This window comes from Anas acuta, chromosome 2, assembly GCF_963932015.1.
Source record: "Anas acuta chromosome 2, bAnaAcu1.1, whole genome shotgun sequence".
Taxonomy (NCBI): Eukaryota; Metazoa; Chordata; class Aves; order Anseriformes; family Anatidae; genus Anas; species Anas acuta.
The window spans coordinates 14,143,887-14,163,329 of NC_088980.1; the positions used below are offsets into that span (position 1 = coordinate 14,143,887).

General features: G+C 42.6%; 1 protein-coding gene across 3 annotated transcripts; it reads right to left on the minus strand.

Moving 5' to 3' along the window:
* Nucleotides 1-372: 372 nt before the first annotated feature.
* GJD4 (gap junction protein delta 4) lies at nucleotides 373-17,895 on the minus strand. 3 transcript variants are annotated; one of them, XM_068673507.1, is made up of 5 exons: nucleotides 17,746-17,895; nucleotides 15,699-15,838; nucleotides 9,904-10,135; nucleotides 8,763-8,898; nucleotides 373-5,545 (listed from the first exon to the last, which is right to left on the minus strand). In XM_068673507.1, exons 4-5 carry the CDS (start codon nucleotides 8,824-8,826, stop codon nucleotides 4,356-4,358), a joined length of 1,254 nt encoding a protein of 417 aa, XP_068529608.1. In that variant the 5' UTR covers nucleotides 8,827-8,898; nucleotides 9,904-10,135; nucleotides 15,699-15,838; nucleotides 17,746-17,895; the 3' UTR covers nucleotides 373-4,355. The 3 variants fall into 3 exon arrangements, with proteins under 3 accessions (XP_068529608.1, XP_068529607.1, XP_068529609.1); XM_068673506.1 differs by lacking the exons at nucleotides 9,904-10,135; nucleotides 15,699-15,838; nucleotides 17,746-17,895 and adding an exon at nucleotides 9,095-9,467; XM_068673508.1 differs by lacking the exons at nucleotides 9,904-10,135; nucleotides 15,699-15,838; nucleotides 17,746-17,895 and adding an exon at nucleotides 8,979-9,052.
* Between the last annotated feature and the right edge of the window lie 1,548 nt (nucleotides 17,896-19,443).

Here is a 19,443-nt window from a genome sequence, read left to right on the forward strand (position 1 = left end):
TCCAAGTCTTATTTCCTTTTTCTATAGTCCTTTGTTGGGTAATACAAGACTTGACGAGCACCACACATAGCTTACATGTAGTTCCATAAACCCATCACAGTGTGCAGCTAATACCTGCCCTGCAGTTCTGGCAGCCCTGTCTGAATGCAAGATAAAGCTTCCTGAGGGCAGTGTTAGGAGTATTGTGTCATCAAGCAGAAATGCTTTTTTTTCTTCTGGAGTGGCTGGGTAAAGAAAAGATACAAAGACATGCTGGCAAACTTAACAAGGAGCTTTTGCAACATTATTCTTAGTATAAAGAATGTTCTGGAAGGACTCACAAGATCAATTAATGAGTTTAAAAAAACTCTTAAAACTTAACGAGTTTTTTAAAAAAATACATCTTTGCTTACATAGAAAAAGATGTTATTACTTCCTTGCTCCACATCTATTACTTCTTTTACTCTCTCTTTAGGACATCCAGATACACTCACAGCACCTTAACATTCAGTGATATTGAATATAAGAAGAAATAAGAAGGGATCCTTTTAGTTCCTTCTTTTGAACAGATCTTCTGTCCTGTTTCCTGCTCTCCGTTGTGGTTGCCTCTACCAGCAATGGCTTCTAACTTGCTTGTGCCAGGGAAGCTCAGAATAATACAAATATTTCTGCACATCTTCCCTTGGTCTCCCTTGCTAGTAAACCCAGCTTGTAAATCTGTCTTTGTAATTTAATAAATAGGACTTGGAAATAGTTATTAGAAGATTCAGAGACATTCCCTGAAGAGCAGGTTGTTGGTGCCAGAAATGTCTATTCCTTCTCATATCATACAAATCCTGCTGTTTTAGTGGGCAGTTTTTACAAACGCACTGTGTATTGCACTGACCCCAAATTATGAGCCGAAGGGTACGGGAGCAGCCAGGTCTGCAGCTGAGTGGCACAAACAAGGCCGCAGTCTCACACAGAAACCACAAGCACAGTAAGGAAGAAGCTCACTCATTTCACTTTCCACTTCTGACACAAAGAGGATCTTCTTGATTGGAAATGAGACTCCTTAGTGATTAAAAGATGTCTAGCTAAAGACACAAATAAGCAAATTGTGTCCAGCCACAGTGCATTTATTATTTATCCCATCCTATTTATATTTCACATTGAGGGATGTACACGACAGACTGAACCCACATTTGTTCCTTGCATTCCTTCTCACAGCTGAGAAGAGGCAGTGAATCATAAAAGGTTTCATTGTTACAGTGTTTTGTCATGGTATGGGTAATCAGCATAGACCCCATTACGGAGGCTTTGGAGGATGAGGAATTTAAATATTTTATGGTTTTCTGCCTATGAGAAATTTAATAATTAATGCTGCTTCTGTCCTGGAAATGACAAAACATACAGCAAGCACACATGATAAAAGAAACAAACACAGCTAATAAAGAGAAAACTATTACTTAGAAGGTAGCAATTAAAAACTTCTGTAGCGTACCTAAGGATCCCGAACTACTTTACAAAAGTAAATTCTGTCTCCAGGCCCAAAGAGCACCTCTGCTTCCTAACTTCTGAGGGGAAGCAGAAGATGAGGCATAATTAAGTGCTAGTCTTTACCTCATATATATGAGAAATGATGCACAGACATTATGAGCCAGACTGTCCCAAAGACGTCTGTACCCACAGGAGAGAAAAGGAAGAATGTGAGAGCTGTTTTCCCTTGATGTGCTGCAGCAAGGAGCCAGCTATTAAGCTATTACAGAAACTTGTTATACAGCAGAGCAAGGACAAGACTGGATTGGTGCCTGTTTTCCTTTTGCATGGGTCTAAATGGAGCTACTCGAGCTCCAGGCTGTGCCTACAGCAGCTCATGCCACCCCCCAAGCAGCCCCATGTCACAGGCACTGCAAGCAGTACGTTCCTCTAGGCACACGCTCCTCCACATCCACTCCCACTGAAGATCTGCAGGTGTATGCAACCTTCAGCCCCCACTGACGGGTAGGTATAAGAAAATTCAGCTCACACACTGCTCTGCTTCACTGCTGGACCACGCTTATGTAAATGCAGTGGAATTAACATTGAAGGCAAGCACAAAGCATGACAATAATAAAATCTGTGATTCACTTCATTTAGACACGTCTTCAAATGATTAGTGTCTGTCAAACAAAAGAGGTGAATACTTTTGCATAGCTATGGCTGCTTTCTCCTTCTCTTGGGTTAGAAATCATCTTCCCTAAGACCAGGTCTGAGATACTCACATTGTGGTTGAAATCGGTACATCTGGAAAGTGACTCACCTTAACTGAAGAGATGCCTTGAACAGGTCAGATGAATCATTCTCCCTACTGTAACAGGGAGCCTAGTGTGACTATTTCAGATTAATACATAACACTTTGTAGATGTGCCATCTGCACTCATGCATAGTGTCAGACGTACATGTAAGACGTAGCACATCTGCACTCATGCACAGTAAATAGTGCCAAGGCATGGGCACTAGAGCTCGGTCCCTTGCACCACCAAGCTGTTAGAGCACGCCCTGAAACCCTGCTGGCCCACACCTCCTCATCATCTCCTGGGCATCCTTCAGCTTATCACCAATCCCTACAGCTAGTGTGGGTGCAGCCACCCTGTTTTGCAGGCTAATGGAGCTGAGTAACACAGACATGGTCAGACTGTGTGAGCTTACCTCTGGGCTAGAGAAAGGTACTGTGATTGTGCTGCTAACTATGGTGGTTTTACCCAGCTGGGCAGCTGAGCTCCACCACAACCACTCTCTCACTCCCCCTCCTCAAAGGGAAAGGGGCAGAAAATAGGATGAAATGGGCTCAAGGGTAAGAACAGGGAGATCACTCAACAATCATTGCCATGGGCAAAACAGATTCAGCATAGGGAGATTAATGAAATGTATTACCTATCACTAACAAGCTAGAACAGTGAGAAACTAAAAAAAATAAATAAAAAATAAAAACACCTTCCCCCCATACACCCTCTTCCTCCTCCTCTTGAGCGGTGCAGTGAAATGGGGAATGGGGACTGTGGTCAGTCCCTGATGCTTCATCCCCGCTGCTCCCTCACGGTCCCTCTCTGCCTCTGCCCCAACATGGGGTCCCTCCCACGGGATGCCATCCTTCTGAACTGAGCCTGTGGGGGCTCCTCTCCACTGGCTGCAGCTCTTCAAGAACTGCTCCCACATGGCTCTGTACCACAGGGTCCAGGAGAAAACTGCTCCAACACGGGTCCCCCACGGGTGGGCGGCAGCTCCCCCCAGACCCCCTGCTCCTGCGTGGGCTCCTCTCCACGGGCTGCAGCTCCGGCCCGGGGCCTGCTCCTGCGGGGGCTCTCCATGTGCCGCAGCCTCCTCCAGGCCACAGCCACCTGCTCCACCGGGGGCTCCTCCATAGGCTGCAGCGTGGAGATCTGCTCCATGTGGGACCCATGGGCTGCAGGGGGACAGCCTGCTCCACCAGGGGCCTCTCCACAGGCCTCAGGGGAGCTTGTGCTGCCTGCCTGGAGCACCTCCTGCCCTTCTGCTGCACTGACCTTAGGGGCTGCAGGGCTGGGTCTCACTCCTCACTCTCCCAGCTGCTGTTGTGCAGCAGCTTCTTCCCTTTCTTAAATCTGCTCTCACAGAGGTGCAAACAACACTGTTTACTGGCTTGGCTGTGGCCAGGGTCAGGTCCCTTCGGAACTGGCTGAAACTGGCCCTTATCTAACATGGGGCAGCTGCTGGACTCTTCTCACAGAGGCCACCCCTGCAGTTCCCCACCACCAAAATCGTGCCATGTATACCCAACACACTAAGTAGTGGAGGTATACTCTTCAGTTCTAAATGATCCGTAAGATCCACACTTTCTTTACACATTAACACTTTGCTCCAAAAATTTATTTATATTTGTCACCATCTACTCTTGCCTGAATGTCCTTTCTTAGAGTGGGCTCAGAGAGTTTAATATGAGGGGGTAAATTAACCTTCTGACAGTAGATAATGTACAATTATGTTTAAAAGTCACACCTTTCTTAAGTTCAATCTTTTGCAGTAAAACTAGGTTAGAGCAAACAGGTGTACACATGTACTCCCGGCAAAACAGGTCAGTCACATCAGTGACAGTCCACAGCTGTTTAGAGTCACTTTCACCCAGAAAAGGATAAATCTGTTACATTTTCTAAAAGCAGTTCCATTAATGTAGTATCCTTCAAATTCTTATCTGTCGTTTTGCTTCCTCCACAGTGGAGGTCTGCTTCTCCTTTTCCTTCAGTTAGCCAAACACTGCAAAGCAGCATGTCTCTGCAGCATAATTTCAGCAAAGGGATCCAGCTGAAACTACCCAAAACTTCTTCAGGGATGCGGTGATGTGTCCTGCCAGGCTCACTGTGTAGTGGTCTCTCAGGATTTTATACCCATTCTGACTTTTTTGATCTCAAGCAACTAGTACTACTATAGTTTGATTGTGCATCAGGATCCTTTAGCTCAGCTGAAGTGTAGTATCCTAAAAGCTTGCTCTGAACTACAGAGGAGGAAACTCCAAGGTTAGACTTGATCTGAGGTCTCAAAGTCAGGGCAGTATCTTTAATGAAACCTTGCTGGAGCCCGGGTATCAGCTGATGGCATGTAGTTCCTTGTTGGTCATCAGCACACAATGGTTCCTCAATATTATCTTGCTTAACATCAAGATCTCCCGATATACAGGGCTTCTTGCTGTTGCTGTTAAGGTTAGTGCTGGCAGTTTGCTGAGAGACCCCTTCAGGATGAAGAACAGTCTCCTCTTCCTCTTCAGAGAGAAGTGAGTGGGAGCCATCACTGATCTGGCTGCCATTTGAGGCTCGACGGGCTTGATTTTGAGGTGGGGATTTTGGGCTGCCATGCTGTACTGTGGGAAGATTTACAATGCCCTCATCCTCTGCATGGAGGTTTGCCAGCAGCTTTTTCTTTTGGTTTCTTGCTGTCATTCTCCGGAGGGCACAGACAAGGTCAGCAAGGCTGAGCAGAAAGGACAGACTGGTAACACCCCAGATGAAAACCATCATGATGGACTTCTCAGTGGGCCGGGAGATATAACAATCCACTGTACTTGTACAAGGTGAATGGTAGCAGGAAAAGCGCTCAGGAACAAAAAATCCATAAAGGTAATACTGAGCAGCTGCAAAGGCAGCCTCAATTAGTGTCCTAAAAAAGAGATGAACAGTGTATGCCCCAGAAAAACTGAGGATACTTAGGTTCTCTGCATCACAATCTAATCCATTGACAAGAGCACTTCTACAAAGTTTCTTCACGTCTTTGTGACTTGATGAATCCTTATGGCCTCTGCGTCTGTACACCAGACAGTGCATTCTTACAATGTATGTAGCTACCTTGTGCAAAACATAAATGCTGAATGCAGCATAAGGTAGCAGGATAGACACAGTCTGAATGAGCCAGAACCTGAAGTGAGATATGGGAGAGAACAAGTCATAGCAAACATTGGAGCATCCTGGTTGCAGGGTGTTGCAGATGAAGCGCTCCTGCTCATCTTGGTAGAGTGGATAGCCTGCTAACACCACCACTGCCATTCGCAGCAGAATTATCAACATTAGCCAGATCTTTCCTAGAAGACAACAAAAGAAGGAGTCAGAGCACTGAGAAAGGAGAGAAGGCAGATAATGTAGTGAGGCTCTCTCTGTATACAAGGCATTTGAAAAAGCACCTCTGTAACCAGTTTCCTCTTGAAAAAGTACCTCCTTGGCTTTGTTTTGACTAGGACTGAAACTTGTGTGAATATGCATTAGCTAGCATATTCCATAACTTTCACCTAGACTTGAGAGTGTAGGAGTTTGACATGCAATAAAACAAACCAAGTGAAAAAGTGAAACCTTAGCCTAACAAAAACACTCTGAACTTATCCAAATCCATTAGAAAGAAAAAAAAAAAAAGGAAAAAGAAAAGAAAGAGTGAATAATTCCATTTCTCTTACAGTTCTTACTTACTGTTGGTTTCATATTCCTGCACCTGGATTTTGTCCTATTTCAATATAGATCAGCTAACACAGCATGAAACTCTTCTAAATACAAAAGATTGTTTCATGAAGTAGCATTTTTTCTTTGTCTTGGCTGCAAAATCATATATAAAGTTTACTACTGCCGACAAAACCTCTCTGCTGTGTCTAGACTGATATTTACTCGTGAGCTAGTTAAGGTGCTACTAGAAAACTTATTTAAAATGTAGTATGAGTGTAAATTTGTGTGTGCACATGTACTCCAGTCATTTCTCTCTAATACTTCTTCAGTTTTCTCATTTTCATCATATCTCTCCTTCTTCCATGACCTTGGCATGCTGCCTCTCTCCCTTCAGCTCCCTCCTGTCTTACCACCAACACCGAGTGAAGCCTTACAGGTCTGGCATTTCCATATACTTTTATTTGTCTTTTCCTCAGTTCTTTCATATGGTTGTATTAGGTAAGGCTTGGTCTCATCCACTTCAGTGGGAAAGGTCAAGATTTAACCTTATTCCATCATGCCAACAGCAGTGAAATATCAGGCATTGCTACCCTACTAATCATATCTTTTGAATGAGACTTCATTTTTCATGACAGTTCTTGGAGGATATTTGGATGGGGAAGGTTTTATCTAAACAGTTTTTTTCATAAAGTTACACAAATTGCTATATTACTGACAAAGCTATTTCGTAAAAAGATTTTTTTTTTTTTCTGGGCAGGATAGAAAAGTCTGAAAATAAACTGTAATATTGTCAAAAACTAAAAATATATTTTGTGCAAACACATGGAAAACTTTAACATCTGAAGTAAAATTTGTGTTTGAATTTCTCAAGCTTCCATTTGGGTCCTGTCAATGTTTTCTTATGTGGTTTTGAAAAATTCGTTTAATTTATTAATCACCTGCTTTAGTTTCAAATATTTAAAGAAAGAAAGAAAGAAAGGGGGAAAATGAAAACAAGAAAAAAAGAAAAAGGGGAAGAGAGGGAAGAAAAAATCAAAAAGCAAAAAGAAAGAAAGAAGAAAAAAAAAACACACACCTAGGAACAAAAAGGACAAAAACCAAAATAAAACAACAAAGAGTGATGAGATGAATTCTGTACTGTAAGGAGCAGTTAAGAAAGTGGTTTTAACTGTAGATAAATGAATGGCAAGACTGAGTGACGAAGCAGAAGTGTGCTATATGCAGTTAATCACTGAGAAATGCACTGAAAACCTGCAGTCATTAATAGTAACTGTACATCTCACATGCACGCAATGTCTTAAAGGCAATCTGTTGAAGAGAACCGATACATATTCTGAAGGTGTTTTAAAAATCCAGATCCCAAAACATTTTTTCTGCAAAATATAGGATTATTTACAGGTATTGTCTTGAAAAACATTCTTGTCCTTCCCATAAAGCTATTTCTCTGTAGTTGGTACTTAAACATTCAAATATTTCTGCAACATATATCTCTTAGTGTATTGAGCATGCGATTTGAATGTGCCATGTAACCTATCTGTGGCTGATGGACAGATTATGGGACTGGATCAGTAAAGCTGCACTCTGAAGTGAAAAATCTTCAACTGGAAAAATGTAAGGATATATAAACTATGTGAGGTATCATAATGGAAAGCTTCTGCTCCTGGCAAAACAAAGTATTATCTAAATAAATTGAGATATTCCCATTTCATCTTTAATCACCTGAACTTTAGTCATGGTTTTTCTGAATTTTCGGCTTCTTGTGTTTTGATATGCAGGCTGTGCTGCTGCCCTCTTTTTGACAGTGTTGGTCAATAGAAAGCACCAGCTGTACGGAATCAGTCATCTTTAGAAAACAATACTTCATACTTAGGTAACATATTTTCCCTGTGAGGACCTCAAAGTGTGTGAAGCACATTAGTTAATTAAGCTCAAAATACTACATGCTATTTCACCATCAATTTTTAATTAGATCATGTACAATAGGGAGAGCTGCTTAAAAAAATCAATGGCTCCTTAGGAAGTAGTTTAGTATGACACACATTTTATCGAGATCCCCTCTGTGCACCACTGTCCCTAACGACTCAGCCCTCATTACCTGTGCTACAACAAGCCCCTGCGGCTGAGCTGGGTGCTCCCTGCAGTGCCCAGCACAAACTACAGCACATGCCTGCGACCAGAGCAAAGGGGCTTTGAAAGGTCCTCGAAAGTCTTTCTCTGGCACACATTTTGCTCCAAGCAGCCTATGAAAGAGGAAGAGTGTCTTATTTAAATAAGAAGAAAAGGAAAAAAGAAACACTTGGACCACTGTTTGCTGAGGAAAAATAAACTGTGATTTTGTTGTTGTTGTTTGTTTTAAATGCATACGTACTTTGCTCATTTATAAAATTAAAGAAAAAAAAACAGTGGTAATTACAATGGTACTTAACCACAAACAAATGTCTTCCTGCCAAAGAGAGGTTTTTTCCTTCTTTAAATATTTTGGTCCATTGGTGAAGCTACCGCATACATTCTATTGTTGGCTGTATGTGATATAAATGAAGTATTATTTCTGTGTGTTTTCACCATGATCCATACAACAGCCCATAACAGACGTGATCCAAAGCTCAGGCACGAACAGCCAAATTTGAAAACTATGCCAGACTTTTCTTCATAAAGTTCAGAAAATATCCATCGGAGAGGAAGCGGGAAGCTATTTAACAAGAAAATAAATACACTAACCGCTGTTAAATTGCATATCTAAATAATAACTTCTTATTGAAAGGTTACAAAGGGATAGTTAGAAATGAAATTGGACTATCAGTAGAACATATGTGTGGCTTTGGGACAGGAGCAGTAAAACAAAGAGCAGAGATTTTTAGAAGTACTTACCTACAATTGTCACGTTATAGTTGAGAGTGACAATCAAAAATCCCAGCGAGTCCCAGCGCTCCATGTTCGGTCAGGTTCACCACGCTGCTGGCTCCTGATGGCTTTACAGGTTTGGCATTTCCCAGGTAGGTTAGACCTAGACAGGGAAGAAAGAAAAACAAAATATTTGGTAAGGGTCACACAGGAAAACTAGAGTCCCAGCCACAACAACATTACTATTGCTGGATTATGTTGATGATTTGAACAGGACTGTTAGTTCTGGATATGGGAACAACACTTCCTAAGGGTTTAAATTTGTCTTGCTCTAGCTGCTCAGATCCCTCTGCTCTTACCTCTTTCGTGGATCCTCTGTCTGGACAACTGCAAGCAGACAAGCAACAACAGGAGGGATCTCTGCCATTGTAGACTATTCTTACCCTCCCAGGGCATACCAGCCTCCTGGCATTGCTGAGATATTTCAGTGGTGAAAGACAAGGAGAGGGGAGAGAGGGAAGAAAAGCATGGACCAGGAATTAACAGAAGCTTCTCCGTTTCCCCAGGAGAAGCATAGATGAATAAAGGGACAGAAAAGGGACACAAAAGGGTAAGCATCCCTGTATTTGACAGACACTGCCAGTTTAGCAGCCGCTCACTGGGAGCTATCCCATTGCAATTTCTCAAAGCAATTTTATTTCTAAAACACAGCCTCCCTGACAGGACATCGTGGCCTTGTCAATCACTGCCACGCCGAAAAGTCCCCTGCATGCTGAACCAGCCCATGGGCTGAGCCTCACCGCAGGCTTGATGAGAAATGGGGGAAGCCCTTAAAAAAATGCAGGTGGGGAACTGGTATCAGTACTTTCTTGCCCAACTGCTTGGTACCCAGGGCTTCACACAGCTGACAGCAGGGCTGGTGGCTCCATATCTGCTTGGTGCCCCTGCACAGCCTGCCCTTGGCATCCAGGGAAAGCCACGGGTGCCAATAACCCCCCAAGCCTTTTGTTCCTCACCCCCACCGCACCATGCTGCCTTGGGAAAATGATCTCCTCCTTTCCACCCACTGCTCAACTACTTACGTGATGTTGTGTGCAGTCTGACCTTTCCTGTCTGTGTTTTAATAAGGACAAACATAATATGGGCACTTGTTGTCAGCAAATCTTACCAGTAACTAGAAAAACAGCAGAAAATAAGAGTTTTTTGTGTGATACAGCAAGGGAGAAAAGTGATGTCATGACAACCGGAGACCTCAGGGCAGTCTGGGCTTCTTGCTACAGCCCTGCTCACATCCTTCAACCCATGGCTCTGGCCCCTAGGGGGGCAAGGTGATCCTTTCGTCATGAGGAGTTTATAGCCAGCTGTGACTGGGCAGAGTTTTATGACTGTGTGTGTCTTGCCTGGAAAAAAAAGGGTAAATAATCATTTAATAAAGTAGAACACAACTGCACAGACTTTTCTCCCCAGCTCTCTGATCCCAAAGTGTGCAATGCCACAGCAGAACACACAGAGCATCTTTTCTGTAGTGAACCCCATCCCATGCAAACCCTGTAAGTGGAGTTTGAAAGGATGGCACTTAAAAACCCAGTGCAACTCTTTAACTGAATAAAGAGATTTTTAACTGTAGCAGTAAACACAGGAGTTTTCTTTTTTCCGAATTGTTTTTTGTAATATATTTGCTGAGCAAAAATTCTTCTGTTACTGAACTGTATTTATGGTGTGAGACAATGGGTTTGGCTTCATTTCCCCATCCAACACTTTTTTTTTTTTTTTTTTTTTTTTTTTTTTTTTTTGTCAGGGTTGTATATATTTGAGAAATATGGGAAGTAAGGAAAGTTGGTGGAAGAGAACAAGAGAACGTAGAAGAAAAGTGAAAATGGATGAGATCTAAATTATGCTGAGATATGAAGGTATTCCTGGTCAAAATCCTTTGTCAAAAATAGTTAATAAAAATAGAGTCAGGAATGTCGAGATGGTGGCAGGGTATGCATGCTCAGCAGCTGCATTCGCACAATAGGCTATAAATTGTCCCTGTCAATATTGCCAGTTAAAATATCCTTGCTTGTCATTGCTGTGAGAGATCGCTAACATTTGTGCAAGAGGATAACTGCTAGGGATTTAAGCCTCTGAACTGTTGCCTTCGGGACTACACCAGGCAACTATATCTGGTCCCACAGCAGGATGTGCTAAGGTAGGTTGGCCCATTTTCTTTAAAAAGAAAGAAAGCAACATCCCCCTCCAGACTCACCATGCAGCCTAACTTAGGAATGGATTTACGTCAGAAAGTCTAAATTCTATTTTAGTTTTTTTTTTCCAGACAACTTTAGCTTTTCTATTTTAGCTTTTCCAGGCAACTTGTATCTGACTTCAGTCCAACACTTCTCCTTTCTGGGATGTGTTCCCTTTGCCATACTTTTTCACAATGTTTTTTACAGTCTCTTCCCGTGCATGTGGCACCTCTCTCATAAAAGGGATCAGGATTTTTGTTGTAGCCTCCAGGTGACCACAAATGAAGGTTTTGGTTTATTAAAGGGTTTCTGATCAGCCGCAGACTGTGTCAGTAACTGGTTTCATTCCAGGAGGGAAGGGCAGTGAAACAAGGAGACCTGGGGCAGGCTGTCAAAGAAAAACAGGGGACATAACCACAGCCAGTGTCAGGGTATGGCTCTCAGAGGCATTGCAGTGACAAATCCACTCACCTATCAGTAGCCAGTGCCTCTGAGAACTCTGAAAAAGCACCAGCATGTCTGATACACCCACCCTGCACCTTCTCTGGCTGTTAGTGGAGTATTTGAGGAAGGTCACTGCTTCCCTGTGTGCTAATCCACTTGACCTCCTCTGGCAGATGTGCTCTCCGTTCCGAATGAACTGTGGGCCCTGTCTGGGGCTGGTTGGGGTGCACCAGCAAGGGCCAGCAGAAGCAGCCAAGGGGATGAGCAACAACTGTACCAGGACTGCATTTACACACACAGAGATGTCCACTTCCTCTAAAACAGTAATGTTTTCTCCATAGCTGTGCAATCCCTCTAGTAGCACAGGGACGTCAGCTCTGCAGTACCACCAGCTGGCATGGCACTGCCACCCATGTCAGAGGACAGGCACATGGTGCACAGCCCCATCCCTCCAGACACACTCCAGTACTAGCATCTCACAAAACTGTTCCCAGGCTGTAATAAATTTCAGTTATGGCTCATTCTACTTAGATAGGAGAGACGGGTAGAAAACACTGACACAGCTTTGTGTAAAGCTAAACTTCAAAAACTAGTTGTAGCTCAGTGTGCCTGATTTTAGAAGAGGTCTTTAAAAGCCACAGGAAAGCTTTTGCTTTCAGAAACCAACAATGAAACATAAGAAGATGCAACTAAATCTATTTAAACATCCACAACTGCTGTCTACATTTCTAACCCCTTACCACAAGTCCGGGGCTTGACCCTGCAAAAATTCACAGATATGACTCTGTCATTGTGTGTGACCCACTAGAATTTTCTGAACTACTGGAATTGCATTTCGCTATGGACCTGTGTCAGGTTCCCAGGCTGAGCCCTGGATTCTTTGGCACAAAAGTTCAACAACGACCCTCACTTGGTCCTTGGTTCAGAACGACATTCAGAGTGATGCAAAGTAATGCAAAAAATCATCGGCCCAGGAGCAAATCAGGGTCACCTGAAGGTAACCCCCCAGAAGCTTGTACCATTCCTCTAAAATTATGAAGTCACAACCACATCTGTCCTACCCAGTCCATACCTACATTAACAACATGCAAGTGTAGTGCAGTGAGAGCTATTACAGGAGATTGCACTCTGTAGCGCATCTGCCAGCAATAATGCTACCTCCTTGTGCCAATTTAATTAATATTAAGGCAAAAATGGGTCAGTGTAACAGCTTCCCTAGTACAGAAGGGGAGCTGGCATTTCAATCCAGGGCATTTGACAGGCTATTGTTTAAGAAAGAAGAATTACAGATGCATATCTAATATTTTAAAGACTAATTTAAAAAACTATGTAGAATTTAATTTCAAAGTAGCAAACATTATTTACTTTCTACAGTAAATTTGCAGTTTACTTCAGAGAGTGAACTGCAAATTCAAGTGAAAAAATAATCTATTCAGAAAGGACATTAAACAACATTAAAATTAAGGCAATTAGTCTTGATGTCCTGATTTTATAGAATTAGCAAAATACAGCAGAAGAGTGAGAGGAGGAAAACAAGGTAGTAATGAAGGATCACAGCAAACAAATAGAGAGAAAAGTTGTCCAGAATTTTATTTTATTTTATTAAGGTACATAGTGCATATGTATACTTATGAACCTGTCAGACAAACTTGAAAGCAATCACGTAACACGTGTAAAACCCTACTATAGCGTATGCACAGCGAAGGAGCAGGCACAGTGTGGGAAGCCCTCGCCTTGCGCAGGCAGAGGTGCTGTGGTGCTGCACACACTGCCCCGAGCTCTGGCTGTGCGTCACTCAGAGACTCACTGCAAGCAGCCCACTCTCAAGGCAGCCTCTCAGCAAAACAGATGTCATTGCTGTGCAAACATTTAGCAAGCAAGGACAATGTAACCCAGGAATTAGGGCCGTGGAGCCTATGCACACGCAAGGGTGCAGTAAATCTTTTCCATCAAGAACAATTAAAGGGGAGTTTAAACAACATGTTCCTATTCCCCATCATTCGGCCTACAACCCAGCAGTCCCCAGAGCTGCCTTCATTCAAAAGGGCTTTTTAGGAAACTTGCAGATTCTTTCTCTCCCTCTACTCCACTCTCTTGAGACCCCACCTGGAGTACTGCGTTCAGCCCTGGGGCCTGTCCGAGTGAGTCCAGAGGAGGGCCGTGAGGGTGATCAGAGGGCTGGAGCACCTCTGCTGTGCAGACACACTGGGGGAGTTGGGGGTGTTCAGCCTGGAGCAGAGAAGGTCCCAGGGAGACCTTACAGTGGCCTTCCAGTACCTAAATGGGCCTACAGAAAAGCTGGGGAGGGACTCTTTGTCAGGGGGTGTAGTGAGAGGACAAGTAGTAATGGCTTTAAAGTAAAAGAGGGGAGATTTAGTTTAGATACTAGGATGTAATTCTTTACAATGAGGGTGGTGAGGCGCTGGCACAGGTTGTCCAGAGAAGCTGTGGATGCCCCATCCCTGGAGGTGTTCAAGGCCAGGTTGGATGGGGCCCTGAGCAACCTGACCTAGTGGGAGGTGTCCCTGCCTATGGCAGTGGGTTTTAATTAGACGGTCTTTAGGGTCCCTTCCAACCCAAGACATTCTCTGATTCTGTGAACATGTCCCTCTTCCCCTTCTTTCTGCCTTCAGGAAGGAGATACATACACACACAGTCATATACACAAATGCATAAGTATATGTGGGTGAAAAAGTCCGGCAGGACATCTAGAACAGACAAATTCAGCTCTTCTTTAACTGCTCATGTTGTATGGGACTTGAATTTGGTAACTTCCACTCCTTACCCATCTTTGATACTGAGGTCTTGTGCCTGCAGTGTCTTGCGTATGTCGTTTTGCCTCCCCCTTCCTCTACTAATTTAGTAAATCTAAACCGATAGTATTTTACTGCATATTCTCAAGGAATTAGAGTATTCTAAGTCTTACTTTGCCTCAAACAGATCCCCTTACAATAAATATTTGAAGGTTCAGGATATGTTTTACAGGACATCTTCCTAAAGGAAATCTGCTTCTAAGATGAGAACAAATGGAAAAAACAGCTCGCCTTCAGGCTTTGATTCAGCAAAGTCAATGACATTCAGCCAAGAACTTAACTTTAAACATTTCAAGACCGATCTAAAGGGAAATTAAGTAATGGGAAGTACATTCTCATTCAGAAGCTCAGGGCCAATTTCTTCAAAAGTATTTAATTTTATGAAGTAGTATAAGTTCAAAGTGAGTCCATGGGGTTTCCAAAAGCACATTATTAATATCTGCTAAACTCCTACTGAAATAAGTAACTATACCAGTACATGTCATTATTGAAATTTGCCATGCTGTAACACACACAAAAAGTCTAATGTATGAGAAGTTCCAGCTATTTATTTTTATTAAATTTTGCATGTAACACTTGACACCAAGTTTTATACCTACATTTTTGTGCAGAGCAAATGCACATCCAAAGGTCTGGAAAGTCTTGGGATCCCAAGTTTTATGCTGAAGCTGGTGATGGCATTGGTACCCAACACCTGACTTTAATCAGAGGCTGAGTTCTTTGCTCAGGCAGCTCCAAACCTATCAGTGCTAAGGCAGACGAAAGGCAGAAGAAGGGACATTTCAGATTGGGTGGGCCCTCAGATAATGCTTTGCTGCACCTTAATAATAGTGCGATGAAAATTTTGTTAATTTAAAAAATTACATACTACCTACTCCTATGTTACTACCTACTCCTATGTTACTACCTACTCCTCCCCTGTACTAGCCTAGTCACGGTGACAGCAGAAACGGTTTGCACAAAGCAGCATCACACTCTGAACTTCCACTGGCAGAGAGATCGCTGAACAGAAACCAGCCCTTTGCACTTCCAACAAAAGACAGATGAGGAAAAGTAACCATGAACAATGGAGGTGTTGAGAAGCTGTGGGAGAGGCCTTCACATGACAGTAGAAGTGCAGCCCGGAGTGGGTAGTCAATGGGAGAGAGAGACCTCTGTCCTGGAAGGTGTCCTGCAGAGGTCTTCTTTGAGAAGGACCGAGGCCCCGGCACACACACAGACCTCATAACAGGAGTGGCATCAGTATACAGCTGAAGATACCAGATAGTCACTTACTCCTGTTATTTGTGTTGCCTAGCTTTGACGTTGTTTGCAAATGAAGTTGTTTGTACTATTTTAAAGTCTGGTGCACTGATATTGTGGAAATAGTTAAAGTAAGAAAAATGCCATAACTAATTGGGAAAGAGGTTTCATAATACATGTAAGTAAATAATGGCAAAAATATCTTTGGCTGGGTATATTTTTAATTTAGTACTTACATAGTATTGCTTCTCAGTATGAACATTACAGAGACCAAATAGATCATGGTTTTCAACAGGCACAGCAGAAGGGGCTATTGTGTTGGTTCTGGATATCAGTAAATAAATCCATCATATCAGATTCAACATACAGGCAGCCACTGTGGAATTAAAATAGGAGCTCTTTACACCTTCTTGTATTTCATGGCCGATCATTTTAAGGAACAAAACCCATACTGTTGTCTGCATTATTGAACACTTAAACTGCTTTTTCTTTCACTATGGACAGATGAATGTAAGTACTTAGTCACTGAAACCAGGCACAGAAACCAAGCATCAGACACCATAGGGAAAAGGCTACACAAGCACAAAAATGAAGGAGGAGAGCTGGAATGAGAGAGGTGATGTTTTTCCCTCTGATTCACGTACAGTTTAAATCTCAGGAATTACTGCAGGCAGTACTGAGTGGGGATTTCTGATTGCATGTGAAGAAATGTCTTTTCTAAATTAAATTAATTCCTGTGCTGAAGTCAAAAGGTACATTCTTTTAAATTTTATCTACATCTTAAAAATATGACTTTAAATCACCAAGAAGTTGTATCTGGCCCATAATAAAAACCTTCTCCAAAAGAGTTTTTCTGCCTAAAAAGAACATGTACATTTATCACATTGTTTCACAGTGAGAGCCTTTGATCTCCAGATGTGCTTTAAAAATCATGAAGGAAAATTCTAATATTTTTCTTAATTGTTATTCACATCTTATTTGGAAAATAATAATGGATTTCTTGAATCACTGTTGGGATGCTCGCATTAGCTATGTGCATCTAGCCATAGGAAAGCATTTCAAGGGCAATGCATAAAGGAGTTTTTGAACCTGATCTTGATTTCACTCTGTCTTCTTTTGACCTTATTCTGTGACCAGCTAATAGTCTGCTTATTAAAGTTCAAAGTGGCCTTGCAGAAAGTATTTTAAACAAACCGTATCTAGGCCAACCACCACAATATTGGAAAAAAAAAAAAAAAAAGAGAGACCAGTTCAGGATGTGAATTTGTCCTCCATGAACCTATGCTTTACAATAAACACCTACCTTGCTAGCTGCCTGCTGTTTCCATGGTTTCTGTTTTGTTTTCTCCCAAAGAGCCTTGTTAATAATCATTGCTAATGAGCTCTGAACACTCTGGGCAGGACATGAGGAATTCCCCTGTTAAACTGGGATAGCATTCATACTTAATGCATTATATCAACCAGGATTTTCTCTTTTGAAGAGAAAAACATCATATACCTCAGTGTGATGGCTTGGTTCTTGATAAAATTAATAAGAATTCCATATCTGATTCTCATTTAAACCCCTACCATAACCCCAAAAGGGCAACATGAATCCTAAATTATTTATTCTGTTATTTTAGAGAGAAAAAGACAACAGACAAGAATCACCAAGAGTGGATTTCTCGGCAGGATGCCCATTCCCAAAACAGACCACAGCAATAAGGAGATTTTGGCAGCGAGGGACACTGTGCCATAAAAGGGTTGATGAGAGTCCTGCCTCAGGTCCCATTTAGGTGGGGGAGATGAAATGCAGCCCTTCCCATTCTTGCATCCAGCCTGCCATGGCACCAGCCTGGTCTAGCATGTGTGACTGGTGGCTTCGCGCTGGTAGCAGCCACTTTTACTGCTAGCAGGTTTTCAGCTTTTAGCTATCAAAGCTCTAATGATCAAAGCTTGCTGCAGAAATTTCCCATTAGCTGGTTATTGGAGAGCTGAGCAGAAAAGTGAGGGATTCCTCATGTCCTGTTGTAGGACATGTAGCTATTCCATGCTACAGGATGAGACCAAGAAACATTACAGCTTCTGCAGACATGGCCTAGGCTATAGCATTTTTAAAAGTACATTGCAAAACAAAAATAATATCATTTAAGAGTATACCAGTAGTCTTGCCCATAAAGGCGTGTAAAGGAGTCTTTCTCTAGCATCTATACTAATAATGCATTTCATGTTTTTTAAATGCTAGTTCGACAACCTATTTTCCATGAAGCAGCAGGTACTACCAATTACACTGCCTTTACTCACCCACCACTTGCAGGGTACTTCCATTAGCTGTGCCCTGCACAAATGCAGGCTCGTGTCCCCAGATGTGCTTTGCTATGCCCTGTTGCCTGCCAGGCCTGAGAAGCATCTCCACTGAACCAAGCCTTGCCTCTGCAAATCCTTTCTGCTTGGCTGGGTAAAGTGATTTTGCCCACTTGAAGATATGAAACAGCTTCCAGTGAAAATTCTTTTGGAACTGGTAATAGAACTGAAGTTTCATCACTACAGCAAGGCAGGAACACAGACAAAACAGAACTATTAACTGCAGCCTTCTGCCTGCTCTGTGACAGATACTTTGCCTTTTCAGCCTAATACTTGTCTACAAAATTGCTACAAATTACTGTGTTTCTGACATGTTTAAAGATTACATTAGTTCTTTTAACTGACCGTAGATATTTGTGAACATATTCCTTCATGAACTGCGTTGTGCCTCATAACTGCTCATACTATTAAAGTTCTCCACTGTCGCCCCCCCAGTTTTTCCCCAAGTTGTTACATTTTGCTGTTTTCTCTTTTTGCTGCCTTCAATTCCCATCATGGGAAAAAACTGTTTAGGGCATCCAAAAAGAACCATGAAATATCTGAAAGAGCAGTGAAGTACTTTAACCCACTCAACTTGTCCATGATGTTTTCATTTCTGGGAAACCAATCTTATAAATTACCAAATGCCTGCATTCCTGAATATAACTGTATTCTCTTATGCACATGACAAATGAAGTTATGTCACAGTTGTTTATATCTAGACAATTAACCTTTACCTCAATGAGCAAGCTCATTTAACCTCAAAAATATAAAGCTTTGAAAGGTTACAGTAACTTTTATTTGAAGATCAGCCTGAGCCCTTCAGGCCACATGAAAGCTGCATTCCCCTGCAGCAAGGCATTCACTGTTTCCACATGCTGAAGGCAGTTGGGGAGGATTACAGTTTTTTTATTTGCTGATAAATGCTATGGGTACCTACACATGGACTTTGCTCTATTTAGAGCTTTTTGTCAGAAGCCCCCTAGACTCTTATTTTGTGTATTGGAAAAACTTCTGTTGGAAGAGTGATCTGCAGGAACTCCCGCCCTGAATTGCCAGAAGCAGGGAACGGTAATTTTCACTTCAGTTACCTTGCCCCTCTTACTCTTCCTGCTTTCAGTGACTATGTGATGCCTCCCCAAGATTTAGAGGTTTCAACTCCTCTAATGTTGGAGAAATAAGCATGAGTTTGCAACAGCCCCAGCTTCGCACAACCCCTTTCGCTTCAGGCACCTGGGCAGGGGGTGGTGGCATGCCCGTACCCGACAGGACACCGCAGGCCCCGCACTGCTGCTGGTTTAAGGCACAAAACCACTGAAAGTGCTGTGTGAAAGTACACGTGGATGAATAAACTGAAGAAAGCAGGGTTGCTAGCCAGCATGTTTTGATCCAAAATGTGAAAGGTTTCATAATTCCCAGTGTAATCTCTGAATTCAAAGTTAACAGTGATCTCTGTGATCTGGCAGTAAGACGAGCATTGCTGTCAGCACGGAGAGCAGCTGCAGGAGCAGGAGAGCAGCTCAGGTCTGTGTGAAACCACCGTGACCCTCAGCCAAAGGCTTTGGGCACCTCGAGAGCCTGTCCTACACAGAACAGGGCATGGCGGGGCCTCTGTACCACGACAGAGAGAAACAGCCGCAAATCCGGGCTAGGCCTGAG